Raw genomic sequence first — 17,275 nt, forward strand, 5'->3', positions numbered from 1 at the left:
AGTGTTTATATCATGATCTAAAGCAATGCTAAAATATATATTCTAAAATGTATGTACTTTATCTTTAGATGTGATATATATATTAGATTATGTAAATTGTAACATAAGTTCTTATTGATAACATTCAATAGTTTTACTTTGTTGGTCATCTTATATGTCTCCTAAGATCTCCTTAGTCATATCTCATATAAATAAATGCTATGGCATGTCTGGGTCAAGGACATTTGATTTCAGGGTTATGTAGATTTTATTGTGAGTGTTCCATGCAATTTCAAACCAGAATTCAAGATTCAATAAGTCATTTGTGTGTTATTGTCATTTTGTTAAAAAAATTTATGATAATATGTGAAAATTTTTAACATAATTGTGTTATTGAAGAGTAATTTTTTAATTAAATCTTTATTGATGAAGGGTTAATTTATTATGAAAATATCACTCTTTAAAGGCAAAATTTTAAACATAATGTTTCATCATGGCCCATGGGGAGCATAGAGACCCAAAATGTCCCAAAAAAATTTTGAAGAGTAAAGACGAATCCAAATTCCAAACCCGGTTCCCATTATAATTTAATCAAGTCTTCGCATAAAAAATGGATGGGAATAAGATGCAAATAAATATATTTATCTGGAGTAACTTCTCAATATCATTTATGTTTTCTTCAACACTTATGTAAGTAAAATTGTAAATGTGTAGACTTACTAGTGGTTATTACCCACCAAAATTTATGCAAATCCAAATACCTAAATAAGAAACTAATATATCCACTCCACATTAATTTATCAGTTCCTTCTAAAAATAAATTATAAAATTTCATTTACATATTAACCACTCTTTTAATTTAGTTAAAGTAAATTATAATTTTTATGCAAATTTCCTTATAATTTTTTAAACTTTTAGCTTAACGAATAAACTACCTTGCCATATTTATTTATATAATTATAAAATTATTTTACAAGACCATTGGTTTGAAAGATATATTCAAAATATTTTAATAATAAATGGTCACGTAGTCCTACCTCAATAATACTCCCAACAAAAACGACCATCTGATAAAAGACCGCTATCCAGGGCCGCCGTTATCCGCACCTCCACTTCCGCCTCATTCCCGTCCGTCATCTGCGCCTCTTCTTCCTCTTCGTTCTCGTCTGGGTCGTAAGTCTCCAACGGGGTCTTCAATATCTTCAAAGATCTCAAAATTGGCCGTAATGTGTCCATGGCTATCACAGTTTCAAGACATGGCAGCTCCTCTACTTCTAGGGCGCAACATCCCCTTATGTCCAACCGCTGTAGTTGTGCAAGACCACACAGCCCTCCTACTTTCCTCAATGCACCACAACCCCTCAAATCTAGATGTTTTAGGGTGGTTGGCAATGCTCCAACCTCCACCAGATCATTACACCACCTGATCTTGAGCCTTTTAAGGTTGGGACAGACACCTGCAGGGAAGGACACCTCCGATATTTCTGTGAGGTACAGATGCATCTCACGTAGTCCATTCATGCTTCTGTCACTGGAAGAATCCAACTCCCTCCCTTGGGAAGTCTCTGTTAACTCAACAGATGGATCTCGTTCTCCTTCAACCTTCTTCTTAAATGGTAGTTCGCGTAATGGGCAGCCGCGTACTCTTAGAATTTCCAGATTGTTCAGCTGCATGACAGCTTCTGGTAAATATTGTATTCCACATTTTGAAATCTCCATCTCTGTCATATGCCTCAACTGTCCAACTGAATCGGGCAGACATTCCAATTTCCGGCATCCATGGAGCAGCAATTCTTTCAAATTCTCTAGGTAACCGAGCCATGGTGGAAGCACTTTCAACAGAGGGCTTCCTAAGATCAGAACTTCCAAATTGTTTAGCCATACAGGAGGCGCACTGGGCAACTCTCTTATGTTGGTATTCAACAAATTTAACATTTTCAAGGACCTTTGATGTACCACCTGGAGAGGTAATACTTCTATTTGGAGACAACCTGAGAGATTTAAGCATTCCAGCATGGTGATATTTCCAAGCGTTTCATTCGAGACGATCAACCTGCTACAACAACTCAAATGGAGATGCGTCAGTCGCAGTAGATTCCCCAGGAAATTTGAAGGCATCTGCAAATTGGAGGAGTGAGATGCATCGATATATGTGAGGTTTGTTAAATTGCCAAAGTTATTTGGAAGCGCCTTCAAACTTTCACAGTACGCCAGATTGATCTGTTGGAGATTCGTTAAATTCTCTATGGAATCTGGAAGCACCTCCAAACTTGTACAGCCGCTCAGACTGATATTTTGAAGATTTGATAAATTCTCGGAGAAATTTGGAAGTCTCTTCAAATTTCCACACCCTGACAGATCGATTTCCCGAAGATTCATTAAAGTCCCGATGGCATTTGGAAGCACCTCCAAACTTGTACAGTTCCCCAGCTTGATGTTTTGGAGATTTGTTAAATTTTCAATGGAATTTGGAAGATCCTCCAAACTTTTACAACCCTTTAGATCGATCTCTCGGAGATTCGTTAAAGTCCTGAAGGCATTTGGAAGCGCCTTCAAACTTCTACAGAACTCCAGATTGATGCTTTGGAGATTCTTTAAATTTTCTATGGAATCTGGAAGCACCTCCAAACTTGTACAGCCGCTCAGACTGATATTTTGAAGATTTGATAAATTCTGGGAGAAATTTGGAAGTCTCTTCAAATTTACACACCCTGACAGATCGATTTTCTGAACATTCATTAAATTCCCTATGGCGTTTGGAAGCACCTCCAAACTTGTGCAGTTCCCCAGCTTGATGTTTTGGAGATTTGTTAAACTTTCAATGGAATTTGGAAGATCCTCCAAACTTATACAACCCTCCAGATCGATCTCTCGGAGCGTTAAAGCCCTGAAGGAATTTGGAAGCGCTTTCAAACTTCTACAGCAACCCATATTGATGCTTTGGAGATTCTTTAAATGCTCTATGGAATCTGGAAGCACCTCCAAACTTGTACAATCGCTTAGACTGATATTTTGAAGATTTGTTAAATTCTGGGAGAAATTTGGAAGTCTCTTCAAATTTACAGAGTCTGACAGATCGATTTCCTGAAGATTCATTAAAGTCCCTATGGCATTTGGGAGCACCTCCAAATTTGTACAGTTCTCCAGCTTGATATTTTGGAGATTTGCTAAATTTTCAATGGAATTTGGAAGATCCTCCAAACTTATACAACCCTCCAGATCGATCTCTCGGAGATTCGTTAAATTCCAGAAGGCATTTGGAAGCGCCTTCAAACTTTTACAAACAGGCATATTGATGCTTTGGAGATTCTTTAAATTCTCTATGGAATCTGGAAGCGCCTCCAAACTTGTAGAGCCGCTCAGACTGATATTTTGAAGATTTGATAAATACTCAGAGAAATTTGGAAGCCTCTTCAAATTCACACACCCTGACAGATCCATTTGCCGAAGATTCATTAAAGTCCCGAAGGCCTTTGGAAGCATCTTCAAGTTGTGGAAGTTGCTTAGCTTTAGGTATTCCAAGGATCAGAGGTTAGAAAATTCTTCTGGTAAAGCTGCTAACGTTGATAGTCCACTCCTGAAAAAATAATCGCACATATCCAGTGCAATCTTTTGGAGGTGCAGCATGTGACATAAAGAGTTTGGAAACTCTACAAGTGGAGCAACAATATGTAACTCCCGCAACTGCAGAGGTGGCTGCAAAGTTCACGTTTCAATCATAAGAAAGATAAGACAAAAATGATGTATATCAGAAACAAGCTATTGTAATTAGAAATTAAGTTCATCTACATCTAGCAACTTAGCAAGCCTACCTGACGTTCACGTTGCCACAATCTTTCCAATCTGTGCCCCCGCACTTCCAAAAAACTTAAATGGCGCATTGGCATACAGGGGGCCAGGGAAAAGCAGGGGCACTGATTCCAGCGGAGCCATATGAGATTTGGGGACCGCACTTTAGTCAATATGAGTTCAACAAAATCGCCATCAGCTTCAAGAAGTTGTAATTTACTGATTCCGAACACCTTATCACTGAAACTTTCATCCTCCCAATGATCTGCTCCCCTGGACCACCAAGGAGCCATTATAATTCCGCGCACTTCTATTACCTGTTTGTGACATAAAAACAAAAATGGATTCCAAGACAGCACGCTGCAGATTTTTTTGAATAAAATTCTTTGAAAATTGTTGATGATTAAAGCACTTACAGGCGATGATGATTGTTCCAGCAGATCATAGACGTCTTTGCTCGTAGCACCCCCAAGACGACGGGGCATTGATGGATCCTGACCAATACTTCTTCCCAAGTCTCTCAGGTGATCATACATTCTTATCCTATTTTTCCCATCTACTTCAACCAGACATTTATTCTCCAAATTTCGAAGCCCAAGGGAACCTTTCCACCCTGACCAACCCCATATTTTAATCCACTTATCCTTATCTTCTCCTAAGGAAAAATAAGCAATATCTAAAAATATCTGCTGCTCCTCTCGACTCAGTGAGTCATAACTTATTTTAAGTCTCACCTGTATTTCAGGAGGTAGCGCTTGAAGTCCATTCAGTTGCTCTTCCCAGCAGGATCTGTCGTCTTCTTGACAGAGTAAAGCCCCAAACACTTCCAACGACAGAGGCAATCCGTCGCAGGCGTCTAGAAACCCATCTACAAGCCCTACAAATTCTGGTGGTGGACGTGGCTGAAAGAAGGCATGCCAACAGAAAAGTTCTAAAGACTGTGTTCTAGGGAGGCCCTTGAGCTGATAAATTGAGGACTCTGCAATTCTTGCAGTTCTCAGAACATGCTTGTCACGAGAAGTAATCAAATCAAGCTCATGGGGTCAAGGACATGCTTGATTGGCAATAAAGCATTCAATTGATGGAGATGATCTACATCGTCTAATATTATGAGAGCGTGAGAAGAATCAAGATTTGAGATTCTTTTCCAGTATCCCAATACCTTCTTGCCAGCTCTTTATTGGGACATCTATTCCTTTTATGTCCTTAATGAGCTCTCTTTGCAAATGGGTTAAAGACTTCGTAGGTGCATTTTCTCTTACATCAAATAAAAATGAGGAGAAATTGTAAGTTGATCTCTTACTGTTGAAAAATTCTCTGGCTAGTGTCGATTTCCCAATTCCACCTGAACCCACAATCCCCACAACCCTGGCCTCCAGCCGAGATAGGACTATCCTCTCAAAGTCTTCTAGTTTTTCCTGCAAACCAATTTTATGATTGGCCACAAACAGCGGTGGTTTTGGAACCTCTTTCAAAACTCTTTGCACAACCTTATCCAGCAGCTCCACCTCGTCCCTGATATTCATAATCAGAGAAAGGTGCAAGAACTAGTGAGAACAGGCCTACCTAAGTTTGTCATGTACCAATCTAGCACATAATATAATTTTCCAAATTAAAATCTAGCACAGATTGGGATAGTGGAAGATGCTTACCCATTGCACGCCTCTAGCTCGAAGCCGCTTATACCTGCAACACTGGAAAGAGCATTTTTCCATCCCTGAATGGTTTGCCAGTCGTATCGTTGATGCTCTTCGTGCTTCTGCAGGGCTTCAGCGTACTTTCGTTTATTTGACCACCGGAGGTCAGAAGGTTTAACGTTGTAAAAAACAGGAAGAATTGTACCCCTCGAGTTGAGCATGAGGACGAGCTCTTCCAGGCACCACTTCGATTCTGCATAGTGTTCAGAGAAAATCGCAATATGCACAGAGGCGACTTCAATAGCAGCTTTTATTTGATCAGAAATGTTGTGTCCAGCCTGCAGTTCCGGCCTGTCAAGAAAGACTTGCAATCCCCTGGATTTAAGTCTTTGGTAGAGATGGCCGGCAAAGGTGTTTTTGACATCAGGTCCCCTGTGATTTATAAAAACGTCGTAGGGACCATAAGAAATCGCCGCAGAAGAGGAAGATGCATCAGCGGATGGAAACTGCAACGCCATTGGGATTTGGATGAACAGATAGGCAGTAATAATAACAGCAAATGGTGAGCGAGCGAGCGAGCGAGCGAGCAATGGAAACGAAGGGAAGTTTGAAGCACAGGAAAGGGCGTCGGGTAATAGAACAAGTAAGCTCGCCCGTGGCTCTGGCTTGAACTAAACACTGCCGTATGATATCTGCACCATGCTGCGGTTCAGTGAAGTTACAAATTACAGAATCACTATCTGCCAAATTACCATGCCACGCGTACGCGTTTAGCACTTGTTAAGTACTCTGCATTGATGAGACGTTGAACGATGGCAACTCCTATTTCCACCATTATAGCATTATAAATGCACTCTTAAGGGACCTTAAGTACAGTGTTGGGAAACGGGTTCTGACATCGGCTTTGGCGGTCAGCGGTGTGCATCATTTCTCCTGCGAACGAATTCCGATTTCGCGTTCATCAACCATGGCTTATATCGATGCCACATGATCCACCATACACATGATTATGTCGATACCACAGTTCCACCATACACATGATTATGATTATGTCGATACCACAGTTTCACCATACACATGATTATGTCGATATCACAGTGTGCGTTGACAGTACGCCATGCGTTTGGAGGTTATGGCATGGAGCATACATGAAGTTGTGCGCCGGCCAATAAAATTCAAATTTGAAATCGCATGCCATGCGTTTGGAGGTTACATGAGGTTGTGCGCGGGCTAATAAAGCGCAAATTTGAAATCGCTAGAATTATGTGCGCCCAAAGGACAGGCCTCCACATTTTTCTTTTCTAAATCACATCAATATTTTCCTCTCACAACAATCCACCCACCCATCTCCTCCCCCTCTTCCTGCTGCAGAGATTACGGTCGGCCATTGATGATTCATGGTTTGTTCAGTTCAGAGACAACCAATTTCTTCATTGCAGAGACTGTTCTGATATTCAGATTCAATACAAAGTGCTTGATGTCACTCTGTTTTCCACCCATCTCCTCCCCCTCTTCCTGCTGCAGAGATTACGGTCGGCCATTGATGATTCATGGTTTGTTCAGTTCAGAGACAACCAATTTCTTCATTGCATAGACTGTTCTGATAATCAGATTCAATACAAAGTGCTTGATGTCACTCTGTTTTCCTGTAATAGGCAAGCTATTGGTAAGTAGTTAACATTTTTTTGTTTGCTATACAGTTACAAGATGAGACAATGGGCAATGCCATTGTTGAATCGCTGAAATTTCTTTATGTTCATAATTTGTTACAGGGTTTTGTGCGTTGGCCGAAGGGTCTATGTTCCTTTCTTCTATAAAACTCTCACAACCGAAATCTTTTCTATGGCTCTGTCAATTCTGGACTTGGGATGATGATTTGGGTCGTTTTATTTTTTAATTATTTTTGATAAGGGATGATAATAATTTTATATTTCTTGTTTTAATTGACATTAATCTCTGATCATTAAATGATCCGATATAGCTATGATTTCCATGAAAAAAATTGGTATACAAACATTAATGTTTGAAAATTCCACAAGTTTAATTCGAATAATTACCGTTTCCAATCTCTAATATACACATAATACCAAAGAAAATGTTCTTCAATCAAACGATACTGAATTCTGCATAATTAAGAGTAGAATCCAACCCGCAACAAAATTTTTTATGTACAGAAGAAGAGTGGTGGAAATTTGCACTTTTTAATTTTCTCCGTTTATATTGAGTTTATTGTTATAATATTTTTTTTTACTTCTGTGGTTAAATGGTTTTGAAAGTCAATGAGTATTTTCTTTTTTAACTTATAAAAATTAAAAGTTTATAAAATAATTATCATTTAATTTTAATTAGAGATTATTGTTGACTCACTAGAAGGTTGCCATTTACCTATTTATTATAAAATAATTATATTATTGTTGAATCACTTTAAGGTTGGAAAGCTCAATATTAGTTTGAAAACCATTGTAAGTTAACTCATCCTTGGGTTTGTACTTTGGTTAGTTATATGAGTGAAATTTGGGGTTGATCTATATTTAGATAATCACTTTTGTTATTTTATATGGATGTGGAATTTGGGGTTGCAGTATGGAGAATCACTGCTGTTATTTTATATGGGTGTGAAGTTTGGAGCTGTAGCATATCTAAAAAATCATAGAGAAAGATTGAAATGATCCAAAATAAATTTATAACTTACAACCTCAAGATTAAAGGAAATACTCCTTATGCTATTCTCTTTATTGAAGCTAGTCTCTCCCCATTGAAAGCATGGTTATATTTAGGTATTTCATGTACAAAAAAAAGTTGTACAACACCAATCTTAATCTTGGGAAATTAGTGAACCAATAATAATCTCAGAACACTTCTTTCACTTCTATTTTATCATAAAAATAAAATAATATTAAAAACCTCATTTAATAACTTTCCTTTTCCTTTTCAAATTCGTCTTTCACTTTTTTCCACCACTATAGCATTATAAATGCACTCTTAAGAGACCTTAAAGACAGTGTTGGGAAACGGATCTGACATCGGCTTTGGCTGTCAGCCGTGTGCATCATTTCTCCGGCTAACGAATTCCGATTCCGCGTTCATCAACCATGGCTTATGTCGATGCCACATGATCCACCATACACATGATTATGTCGATACCACAGTATGCGTTGACAGTACGCCATGCGTTTGGAGGTTATGGCATGGAGTATACATGAGGTTGTGCGCGGGCGAATAAAATTCAAATTTGAAATCGTATGCCATGCGTTTGGAGGTTATGGCATACATGAGGTTGTGCGCGGGCGAATAAAATTCAAATTTGAAATCGCTATGAAAAACCAACATATATATCAGCAACCTGTTGTAATCCATTCTGTAATTTACAGTTGCAGTATCCAGTCCGAAATACTTTCACTTTTAGAGATTTTTGAATTACAATGGCGATCCCCGTGCTGCTGTTGCTTCTTTAAGTTTTGGGGAATGTAGATGATTACATGCCAGAGCCAGCGCTGGATAGCAGAGAGCAAGAAGCGGTCTACAAGGTTCTGGAAGCCATCAATTTTGATATCGACTGGAGATGCTTGTTTCCTGATAATTTCTGCACTGGTGGACCGCACGGCGTCGTCTGCGATTTGGACGCCCATCACAGTAAGCGGCACATCGTGGAATTGAACCTGGGTTGGGTATTCCATGGCTTTGTCTGTGCTCTTCTCGTCCTTGAAATAACCCTTCATAACACGCGGCCCTCTAATCATAACCTCACCCAACTGCACTCTGTCTCTAGCCACGCTGGCCATGGTATCCGGATCCTTCACGTCCAACTCAGCCAAACCCAGCGACCTAACGCCCTGTATCGCTTTCATTTGAGCCCTCTCGTTCGCTGCAAGTCTGTCCCACTCAGATTTCCAAGCGCATAAAACCACCACTCCTGCGGTCTCTGTGAGGCCATAGCCATGAGTGACACAGACTCCCAGCTCTTCAATTTTGAGTAGCGCAGCAGCAGCAGGAGGAGCGCCCGCGGTTAAGATCTCCACCTGATGGGGCAAAGGCTCTCTGTCCGATGGATCTACGTTTGAAATCATGGTAAGCACCACAGGCGCCGCGCAGAGATGGGTAACCCGGTGGTCGTTGAGAGCTTTATAGATGATGTGGCCGTCGAATTTCCTTATGCAGATATTTGCGCCGCCGAGGGCAGCTATTCCCCATGTGAAACACCAGCCGTTGGCGTGAAATATGGGCAGAGTCCACAGATAAACGGCTGCGACCTCAAACCCCAGGTTAAAAGGGTATCCATAACCATTGTGTAGATGCCCCTGTGGCTGTGAACTACTCCCTTGGGACCAGAGGTTGTGCCCGATGTATAATTCACAACGATACTCTGCCACTCGTCCTCCGGCCACCGTGTCTCGAACTCTGGATCTCCCTCTTGCAATAGCCCTTCGTATGTTGTGACTGCTGCTGTAGTCGTGAAAGTTAATTCCGCGCCATTGACGAGCTCCTGGATGAGTACCAGGGTGGGCTTATGGTCGGTTCCGCGTAGAGCTTCCGTGACGAGAGGCGCGAATTGATAATCAACAAACACAATCTTGGGTTGACAGTGATTGAACTGAGCAGCCATCGTTCGAGCGTCCAGACGCGTGTTGACGGTGTTAAGAACGACCCCTGCCATTGGAACTGCCAAATGCATTTCGTAAATAGCAGGAACGTTGGGAGCCACCACAGACACCTGCAACAAACCACAGCTAAGAGGATCAAGATTTTATCCTATTCTTCTATGTTGGGTTTCTTGTTAAGGTGAAGAAATAATAAAATTCCCATGGAAATGTTGATTCCAATTTGGATGATTCTAATACTTACAACATCCCCAGGCAAGATATTGTGGGCAGAGAGAGCAGAGGCAAGCCTGCGGCAGCGTTGGTAGGTGTGAGACCATGTATAACGAGTGGAATTGTAGATGGAGGTGGAGTCCCCATAGACGATGGCAACTCTCTCTATGAAGCGGATCGGTGACAGGGGAGGATGATTCACAGCACATCGTTTCAATTTCTCCATTCCCTCTTCGTCCTTCTTTCGATTAAAAACAACATTCTGAAAACACGCCCAATGTTTCAACTTTATAACCAAAACATTAAAAATTACAATATGAAATCCAACTTTAGAACCAAACCATTAAAAATTACAATATAAAATCTGCACACATGTCATGGATCAATACCATTGCTTACAATACCACAAGACTAAAAATTATATCTCATTTTATATGACAAGTGTTTATGTTATTTTTTATTAATTAATCAATTTAATTAAAAAGGAAAAAAATACAACTATTTCAAAGAAAAATCTCAACCTTTGATTTTTGTATTGATTTTTGTATGCTATTAAGAATATTCTATTGAGTTTAAATCCCTACTATTTACTAAATAAGTATTGATAATTAAATTAAAATTCTAGAAGTTCTATTCCAAAATATACAACCCTACTAGAAGAATAAAGTATTAGTTTACTAAGTTATAATACAAGTAACCTATTGAGATAAAAGGTATCAAATACGTTACAACTTGAGTTATTCAAATAAATAATATTTATTTTAGGTTATAATGTATTATCTTAATTAAAATTAAAAAAAAAATGTTTATTTTGGAATAATTAATAATTACTAAGTGAATGGTAGAGATTTATCTCCATAGAATTTTCTAAAATATTTTTATTAGTAGTCACAAACCAAAAGTTGAAATTTTGAGAGATTTATCTCAAAATTAGTTGTCTTTTTTATTAAAATGATTAATTTTAGAAAATGTCATATACATATGTGTGTGTGTTATGGTTTCTTTGAGGATGTGGCATTTGTAAGCCATGGTATTGTAAAAATCTTTATTTTTAAGGTAATCTTCATAAATGGAATTGAATTTCCATGCTTAAGAATCTTACTACATGAGAGATGTATCATGAGATATGCTTAGTTTTTTTTATGTCTATTAGCTTTTATAAGCCATTTTATTTATATGGCTATGCTAGGAGATATATAATCATAAATGTTTGTTTAAGGTAGAAATTTTCAAATGAAACACTTAATCATAATAATAACAATTATCTAAAGCATTTTGTGTATCTGTCATTTATTTACATATGCACTTTTCACCAATTTTAACAAAATTGAAATCAAATACTTTAGTTAACATTAAGGTAAATTTGATAATTGTGAAAACGTAATTATTATTAAAATGTAAGTTTACAACAATTTCAATTTAGATTTAAATAATGTTTTGTTTCAAATTTAATAAATAATTTATTAAAAAATATTAAATATTAATTTTAAAATGTTTTAATAAAATTTGTTTATTTATATTATATTTTTAATAAATAAATTTAGGTAAAAGTTTTACTAAATATATTTTTGTTAGTGCTTATTCATGTTAATATCAACAATTTTTTTTAATAAATTATTTTCAATGTGTTAAATAGAGTTATATTAATGTAGATTGTTCTATGGTATGTTGTAAAGGTTTCAAAAAATTTGGCCAATGTTATATATGAAAGATACCATCATAGCCATGTATTACCCTCCTATGTGCACTAAGGTAGCTTAAGTTATTTTATAAAATAATATTTATTGTACCTTCAATATAATACGTGGGGCACCATGGTAGGGTTTAAAAAGATATATCGCATTGAACTTTTCATTTTAAATTGTATATAATGCACCACACACATACAAGCACCAATGCTTTATATTCTAGTATGAGCACTTCTTTGTCTTGTGTTATTGAATTGTTATATTTCATTATTCCTTCTATTCCATAATATATTTGATTTATTTTTAGAATTTTGGCAAACATATAAATCTATAGTTTTCACTAGCTAAACATTTAAAATTAACCTACATTTCTATTTTTTTCTTTTTCTTTTAAAAAGTTCTTAATAGTGTCACCTTGGAATTCAAACCATGATAACTCTAAGCATGTACACAGGTCACATCAATTAACAAAACTCACTATCATTTGAAGTGCATCAAATAGTCATATATGAAATGTGCATAAATTTACTATGCTCTTTGGTACATTAACAAATGTATGGGAGCACTTATTGCAATACTCCCATATGATAATGTGTATCACACATCTTTGATAACTACACTAAGTGAATGAGAAGTGCATATTGATGGACATGGGATAATTAGGGTATAACACAGTAGGTGTTGCTACTTTACTAGAGAAACACACCACCATCCCATTTTTTTCTTTTTGTAAGTCATGTAATGCATTGTCATGTAATAGTAGCACCTCTTTTAGTGTTACTATGGATGGCTAAGTGTATCATTAATGGTGCTTCTCATTCACATAGATACATTGAAGAAATAACAAACAACATTAAAATGAAAGTTAGCATATATATATATATATATATATATATATATATATATATATATATATATATATATATATATATAACAAACAAATCAAAACATAAAATAACCCATACCCACACCAAAAAAAAAAAAATTAAACACACACAAAATACAAAGAAACTTTTTCTTGGGAAAGTCCGGGGTGGTTGATAGAGAATGATCCCTAGTTTATTAGGGTCAAGTTAATGACAAAGAAAATAAGAAGACTCATTACTCAACTTTTAAGATTAAGTTATTATGCCAAAGATATAAATAATGGACAGGGAAGAATACCTTTCACCAATTAGTTGGTCCCTTGGTTGGATTTGTAACTGTATAGATAAAGTCTTGCATGCTCCAAACTTCTATAGAGATATGCACAAAATCATCACATGACATTGCTCAAACCATTTACAATATAAATTATTAATGATATTAAAACAAGAACACTTGTAACTAACTAATATTAATTAATATCAAGTAATTAATTTCTCTTCTAAATCATGTAATTAATAATTAAATGAATTACAACATAGTTTCTTTTGGGAGAGAAGAGATCACTTCATGTGTGTGTGTGTGTGTGTGCACGTGTGTTAGTGTGTGTGGGCAATACTTGATATAATTCCAATGCCTTCATCAACAAAGGTTGTGTTCCTCTTAACCTAGACCACTTATAGACTTCAACTTTAATTACAACTCCTCATTATATGTGAAAAGGAAAACCACTAAGGGATTACATATCAAATTTGAGTAAGAGAGTCAACCTTATAAACAAAGGTTTGTGTAGAAGGGAACCATAAAATCCAAGGTTAAATTTTCAATATAATGCTCCAAAATAAAGGTACAAAAATGGTCAATTCCCCCTTTTCCATCACATAAACCTTATTTATACTCTTATAAGTTGTCTAAGTTCATTGGGAATAGAAATTAGGGTTGTGTACTGTAACAACCTAGTAACTTGCACTCAGGAGCATGCAATTAATGTGGATTTATTATTTTTTCAAAAGTTTGGAATGCATACACACCGAGCATGAAGAGAATGAGTGTATAATATGTGTGTTTCCATAAGGAAAAGTTTTTATACTAGGTAAAAAGTAATTTTTAAACTAAGTTCAGTGGAAAAAAAGATATTAAAGTAGATATATCCTTGTTAAGAAGTCATTAATGACAAAATAAATGTTATAGCATATGTCATCTAATAAATGAGATCAGAAGGGAAGTTGATGGTTGAATTACATTATAATACTACAAAAGATTCAAATAAGTGTAGCGAAGTGAAGTCCAACAACCACAAGATCAAAACATTATATTCAAACAAAACCAATGTATCAAATTACTATCTTCCTCAAGGCAAGCATATACATGTTAAGATGAAAAGGTAAGCATGGTCACCAAATCATGTATGATGAAAATACATGAAGAATATATAGAATGGAAAATACATATTGGAACCATGTCAAATGCGGATCATAGCCACGATCAAATAAATAGTGGATCTATGTCTCAATGTATGTCGACAAAGCAACCAAAACTTGAGTAAAAATAGGAATTAGTTCTCCAAAACAATATCCATTTCATATAGATAAGTAGTATAATATGTGTAACTTGAGGAGTAGCATAAGAATGAAAAACTACTACAACCCAAGGTCTTCAATTCAAATTTATCAAATATACAAATATAAACCATATGAGTTGTTATAGGCCATTTTGTCACATTTTGTCACTAGGCACGTTAACTGGATCAATCAACATCATTTTACCCCTTGTCGTCACATTTGCACAAATCCCTAAGCATGACTCTCCCTAATCCTTGAATTTCTTCCTTTAACTGCTTCATTTAAGTGATTTTAAGGCCCAACGCACCCTGCTTCCTTAAGAGACTACGTTCACCAGCAGGCTGACCCTTGGTGGACCTGCGCTGATTACCAATAGGTTTCCCCTTGCTAGGGGTGCGCTAATTCTATAAATTCATGAATAATAAAAAGAATCTCAAAGCTTACTTCTCCATAAGGTTCTAGGAATTCTTAAAACCATTTACCTTGGATGAAAGTCTCGAATCCTATCCCTTATCCCTTGATCTCATCCTTCCATCAAGAGTGGATCTCAAGCCTAGATTGGGTAAATGGATAAGAATTCCTAACCTACCATCCTCTTTTATATATTTACTATCATCCACAAGCTAGCGGTTGGATTTTGGAGATAGATTCTACCCTCATGTTGTTGTTGTGAGAGTCATTATTCCATGCATTAGGGTGACATAGAGATACACTTTGTGACAAGGAAGGTCAAGTCAACTTGGAGGAGCTCTTCTACAAGACCAACTTTATATTTGGTTGTAACTCTCTCCGTTTCTATTAATACAAAGAGTTCATTGTTTTCCTATATGTGATGTTATGATTTCATGTATTTCAATACCATGTTGAAATATTGAATAAAGTGATTGGATAATACTACATAGATATTGTAGATATTTGGCTTGTGTTATATAATTGTGGAGGTTCTAATTATAGTGATCAGATCTAAGATTGGATATACGGAAGATATGCGTGCATATACGGAAGATATGCACATACAAGAAAGTTAGGAATATACGGAAGATATGCGCATATCTTCCGTATATGCCCAATTTCCGTATAGGCGCATATCTTCCGTATATGCACAGTTTCCGTATATGTGCAATTTCTGTATATGGAATTTGCGCATCTACGATGCAGATACATGAACGACGTGCATATACGGAAGATATGCACATAGAGGAAAGTTAGGGATATATGGAAGACATGCGCATATCTTCCGTATATGCGCAATTTCCGTATATGCGAATATCTTCCGTATATGCGCAGTTTCCGTATATGCGCAATTTCTGTATATGGAATTTGCGCATCTGCGATACAGATACATGAACTACGTGCATATACGGAAGATATGCACATACAGGAAAGTTGGGGATATACGGAAGATATTCGTTAGGGATATACGGAAGACATGCGAATATTTTCCGTATATACCCAGTTTCCGTATATGCGCATATCTTCTGTATATACCCAATCTTCCGTATATGCGGAATTTCTGTATATGAAATTTGCGCATCTGCGATGCAGATACATGAACGAAGTGCATATACAGAAGATATGCACATATAAGAAAGTTAGGGATATACGGAAGACATGCGCATATCTTCCGTATATGCGCAATTTCTGTATATGGAATTTGCGCATCTACGATGCAGATACATGAACGATGTGCATATACGGAAGATATGCATATACAGAAAAGTTAGAGATATACGAAAGACATGCGCACATCTTCCGTATATGCCCAATTTCCGTATATGCGCATATCTTCCGTATATGCACAGTTTCCGTATATGCGCAATTTCTGTATATGGAATTTGCGCATCTACGATGCAGATACATGAACGACATCCATATACGGAAGATATGCAGATATAGGAAAGTTAGGGATATACGGAAGACATGCGCATATCTTCCATATATGCCCAGTTTCCGTATATGCGCACATCTTCCGTATATGCACAGTTTTCGTATATGCGCAATTTCTATATATGGAATTTGCGCATATATGATGCAGATACATAAACGACATGCATATACGGAAGATATGCCCATACAGGAAAGTTAGAGATATACGGAAGACATGCGCATATCTTCCGTATATGCCCAGTTTCCGTATATGCGCATATCTTCCGTATATGCGCAGTTTCCGTATATGCGCAATTTCTGTATATTGAATTTGCGCATATACGATGCAGATACATAAACGACATGCATATATGGAAGATATGCACATACAGGAAAGTTAGGGATATACGGAAGACATGCACATATTTTCTGTATATGCCCAATTTCCGTATATACGCACATCTTCCGTATATGCACAATTTCCGTATATGCGCAATTTCTGTATATGGAATTTGTACATATACGATGCAGATACATAAACGACGTGCATATACGAAAGATATGCACATACAGGAAAGTTAGGGATATACGGAAGATATGCGCATATCTTCCGTATATACCCAATTTCCGTATATGCGCATATCTTCCGTATATGCACAGTTTCCGTAAATGCGCAATTTCTGTATATTGAATTTGCGCATATACGATGCAGATACATGAACGACGTGTATATACGGAGGATATGCATATACAGGAAAGTTAAGGATATACGGAAGACATGCGCATATACGTATATGCGCAATTTCCGTATATGCGCATATCTTCCGTATATGCACAGTTTCCGTATATGCGCAATTTCTGTATATGGAATTTGCGCATATACGATGCAGATACATAAACGAAGATATGTACAAATTCCATATACAGAAATTGCGCATATACGGAAACTGTGCATATACGGAAGATGTGCGCATATACAGAAACTGGGCATATACGGAAGATATGCGCATATCTTCCGTATATCCCTAACTTTCCTGTATGTGCGTATCTTCCGTATATGCACGTCGTTCATGTATCTG

General features: G+C 37.0%; 1 protein-coding gene across 1 annotated transcript; it reads right to left on the minus strand.

Annotated features, from left to right (window-relative positions):
* Positions 1-3,504: 3,504 nt before the first annotated feature.
* Positions 3,505-5,923, minus strand: LOC149225736 (disease resistance protein Roq1-like). Its single transcript, XM_089380002.1, has 5 exons — positions 5,421-5,923; positions 5,031-5,283; positions 4,185-4,670; positions 3,792-4,085; positions 3,505-3,675 (listed from the first exon to the last, which is right to left on the minus strand). The coding sequence occupies exons 1-5, from the start codon at positions 5,921-5,923 to the stop codon at positions 3,505-3,507; spliced, it is 1,707 nt and encodes a 568-aa protein (XP_089236128.1).
* Between the last annotated feature and the right edge of the window lie 11,352 nt (positions 5,924-17,275).

The sequence above is a fragment of the Pinus tabuliformis genome, chromosome J, assembly GCF_031772625.1.
Source record: "Pinus tabuliformis cultivar Carrire ecotype Pingquan chromosome J, CPIR1, whole genome shotgun sequence".
NCBI classification, from domain to species: domain Eukaryota; kingdom Viridiplantae; phylum Streptophyta; class Pinopsida; order Pinales; family Pinaceae; genus Pinus; species Pinus tabuliformis.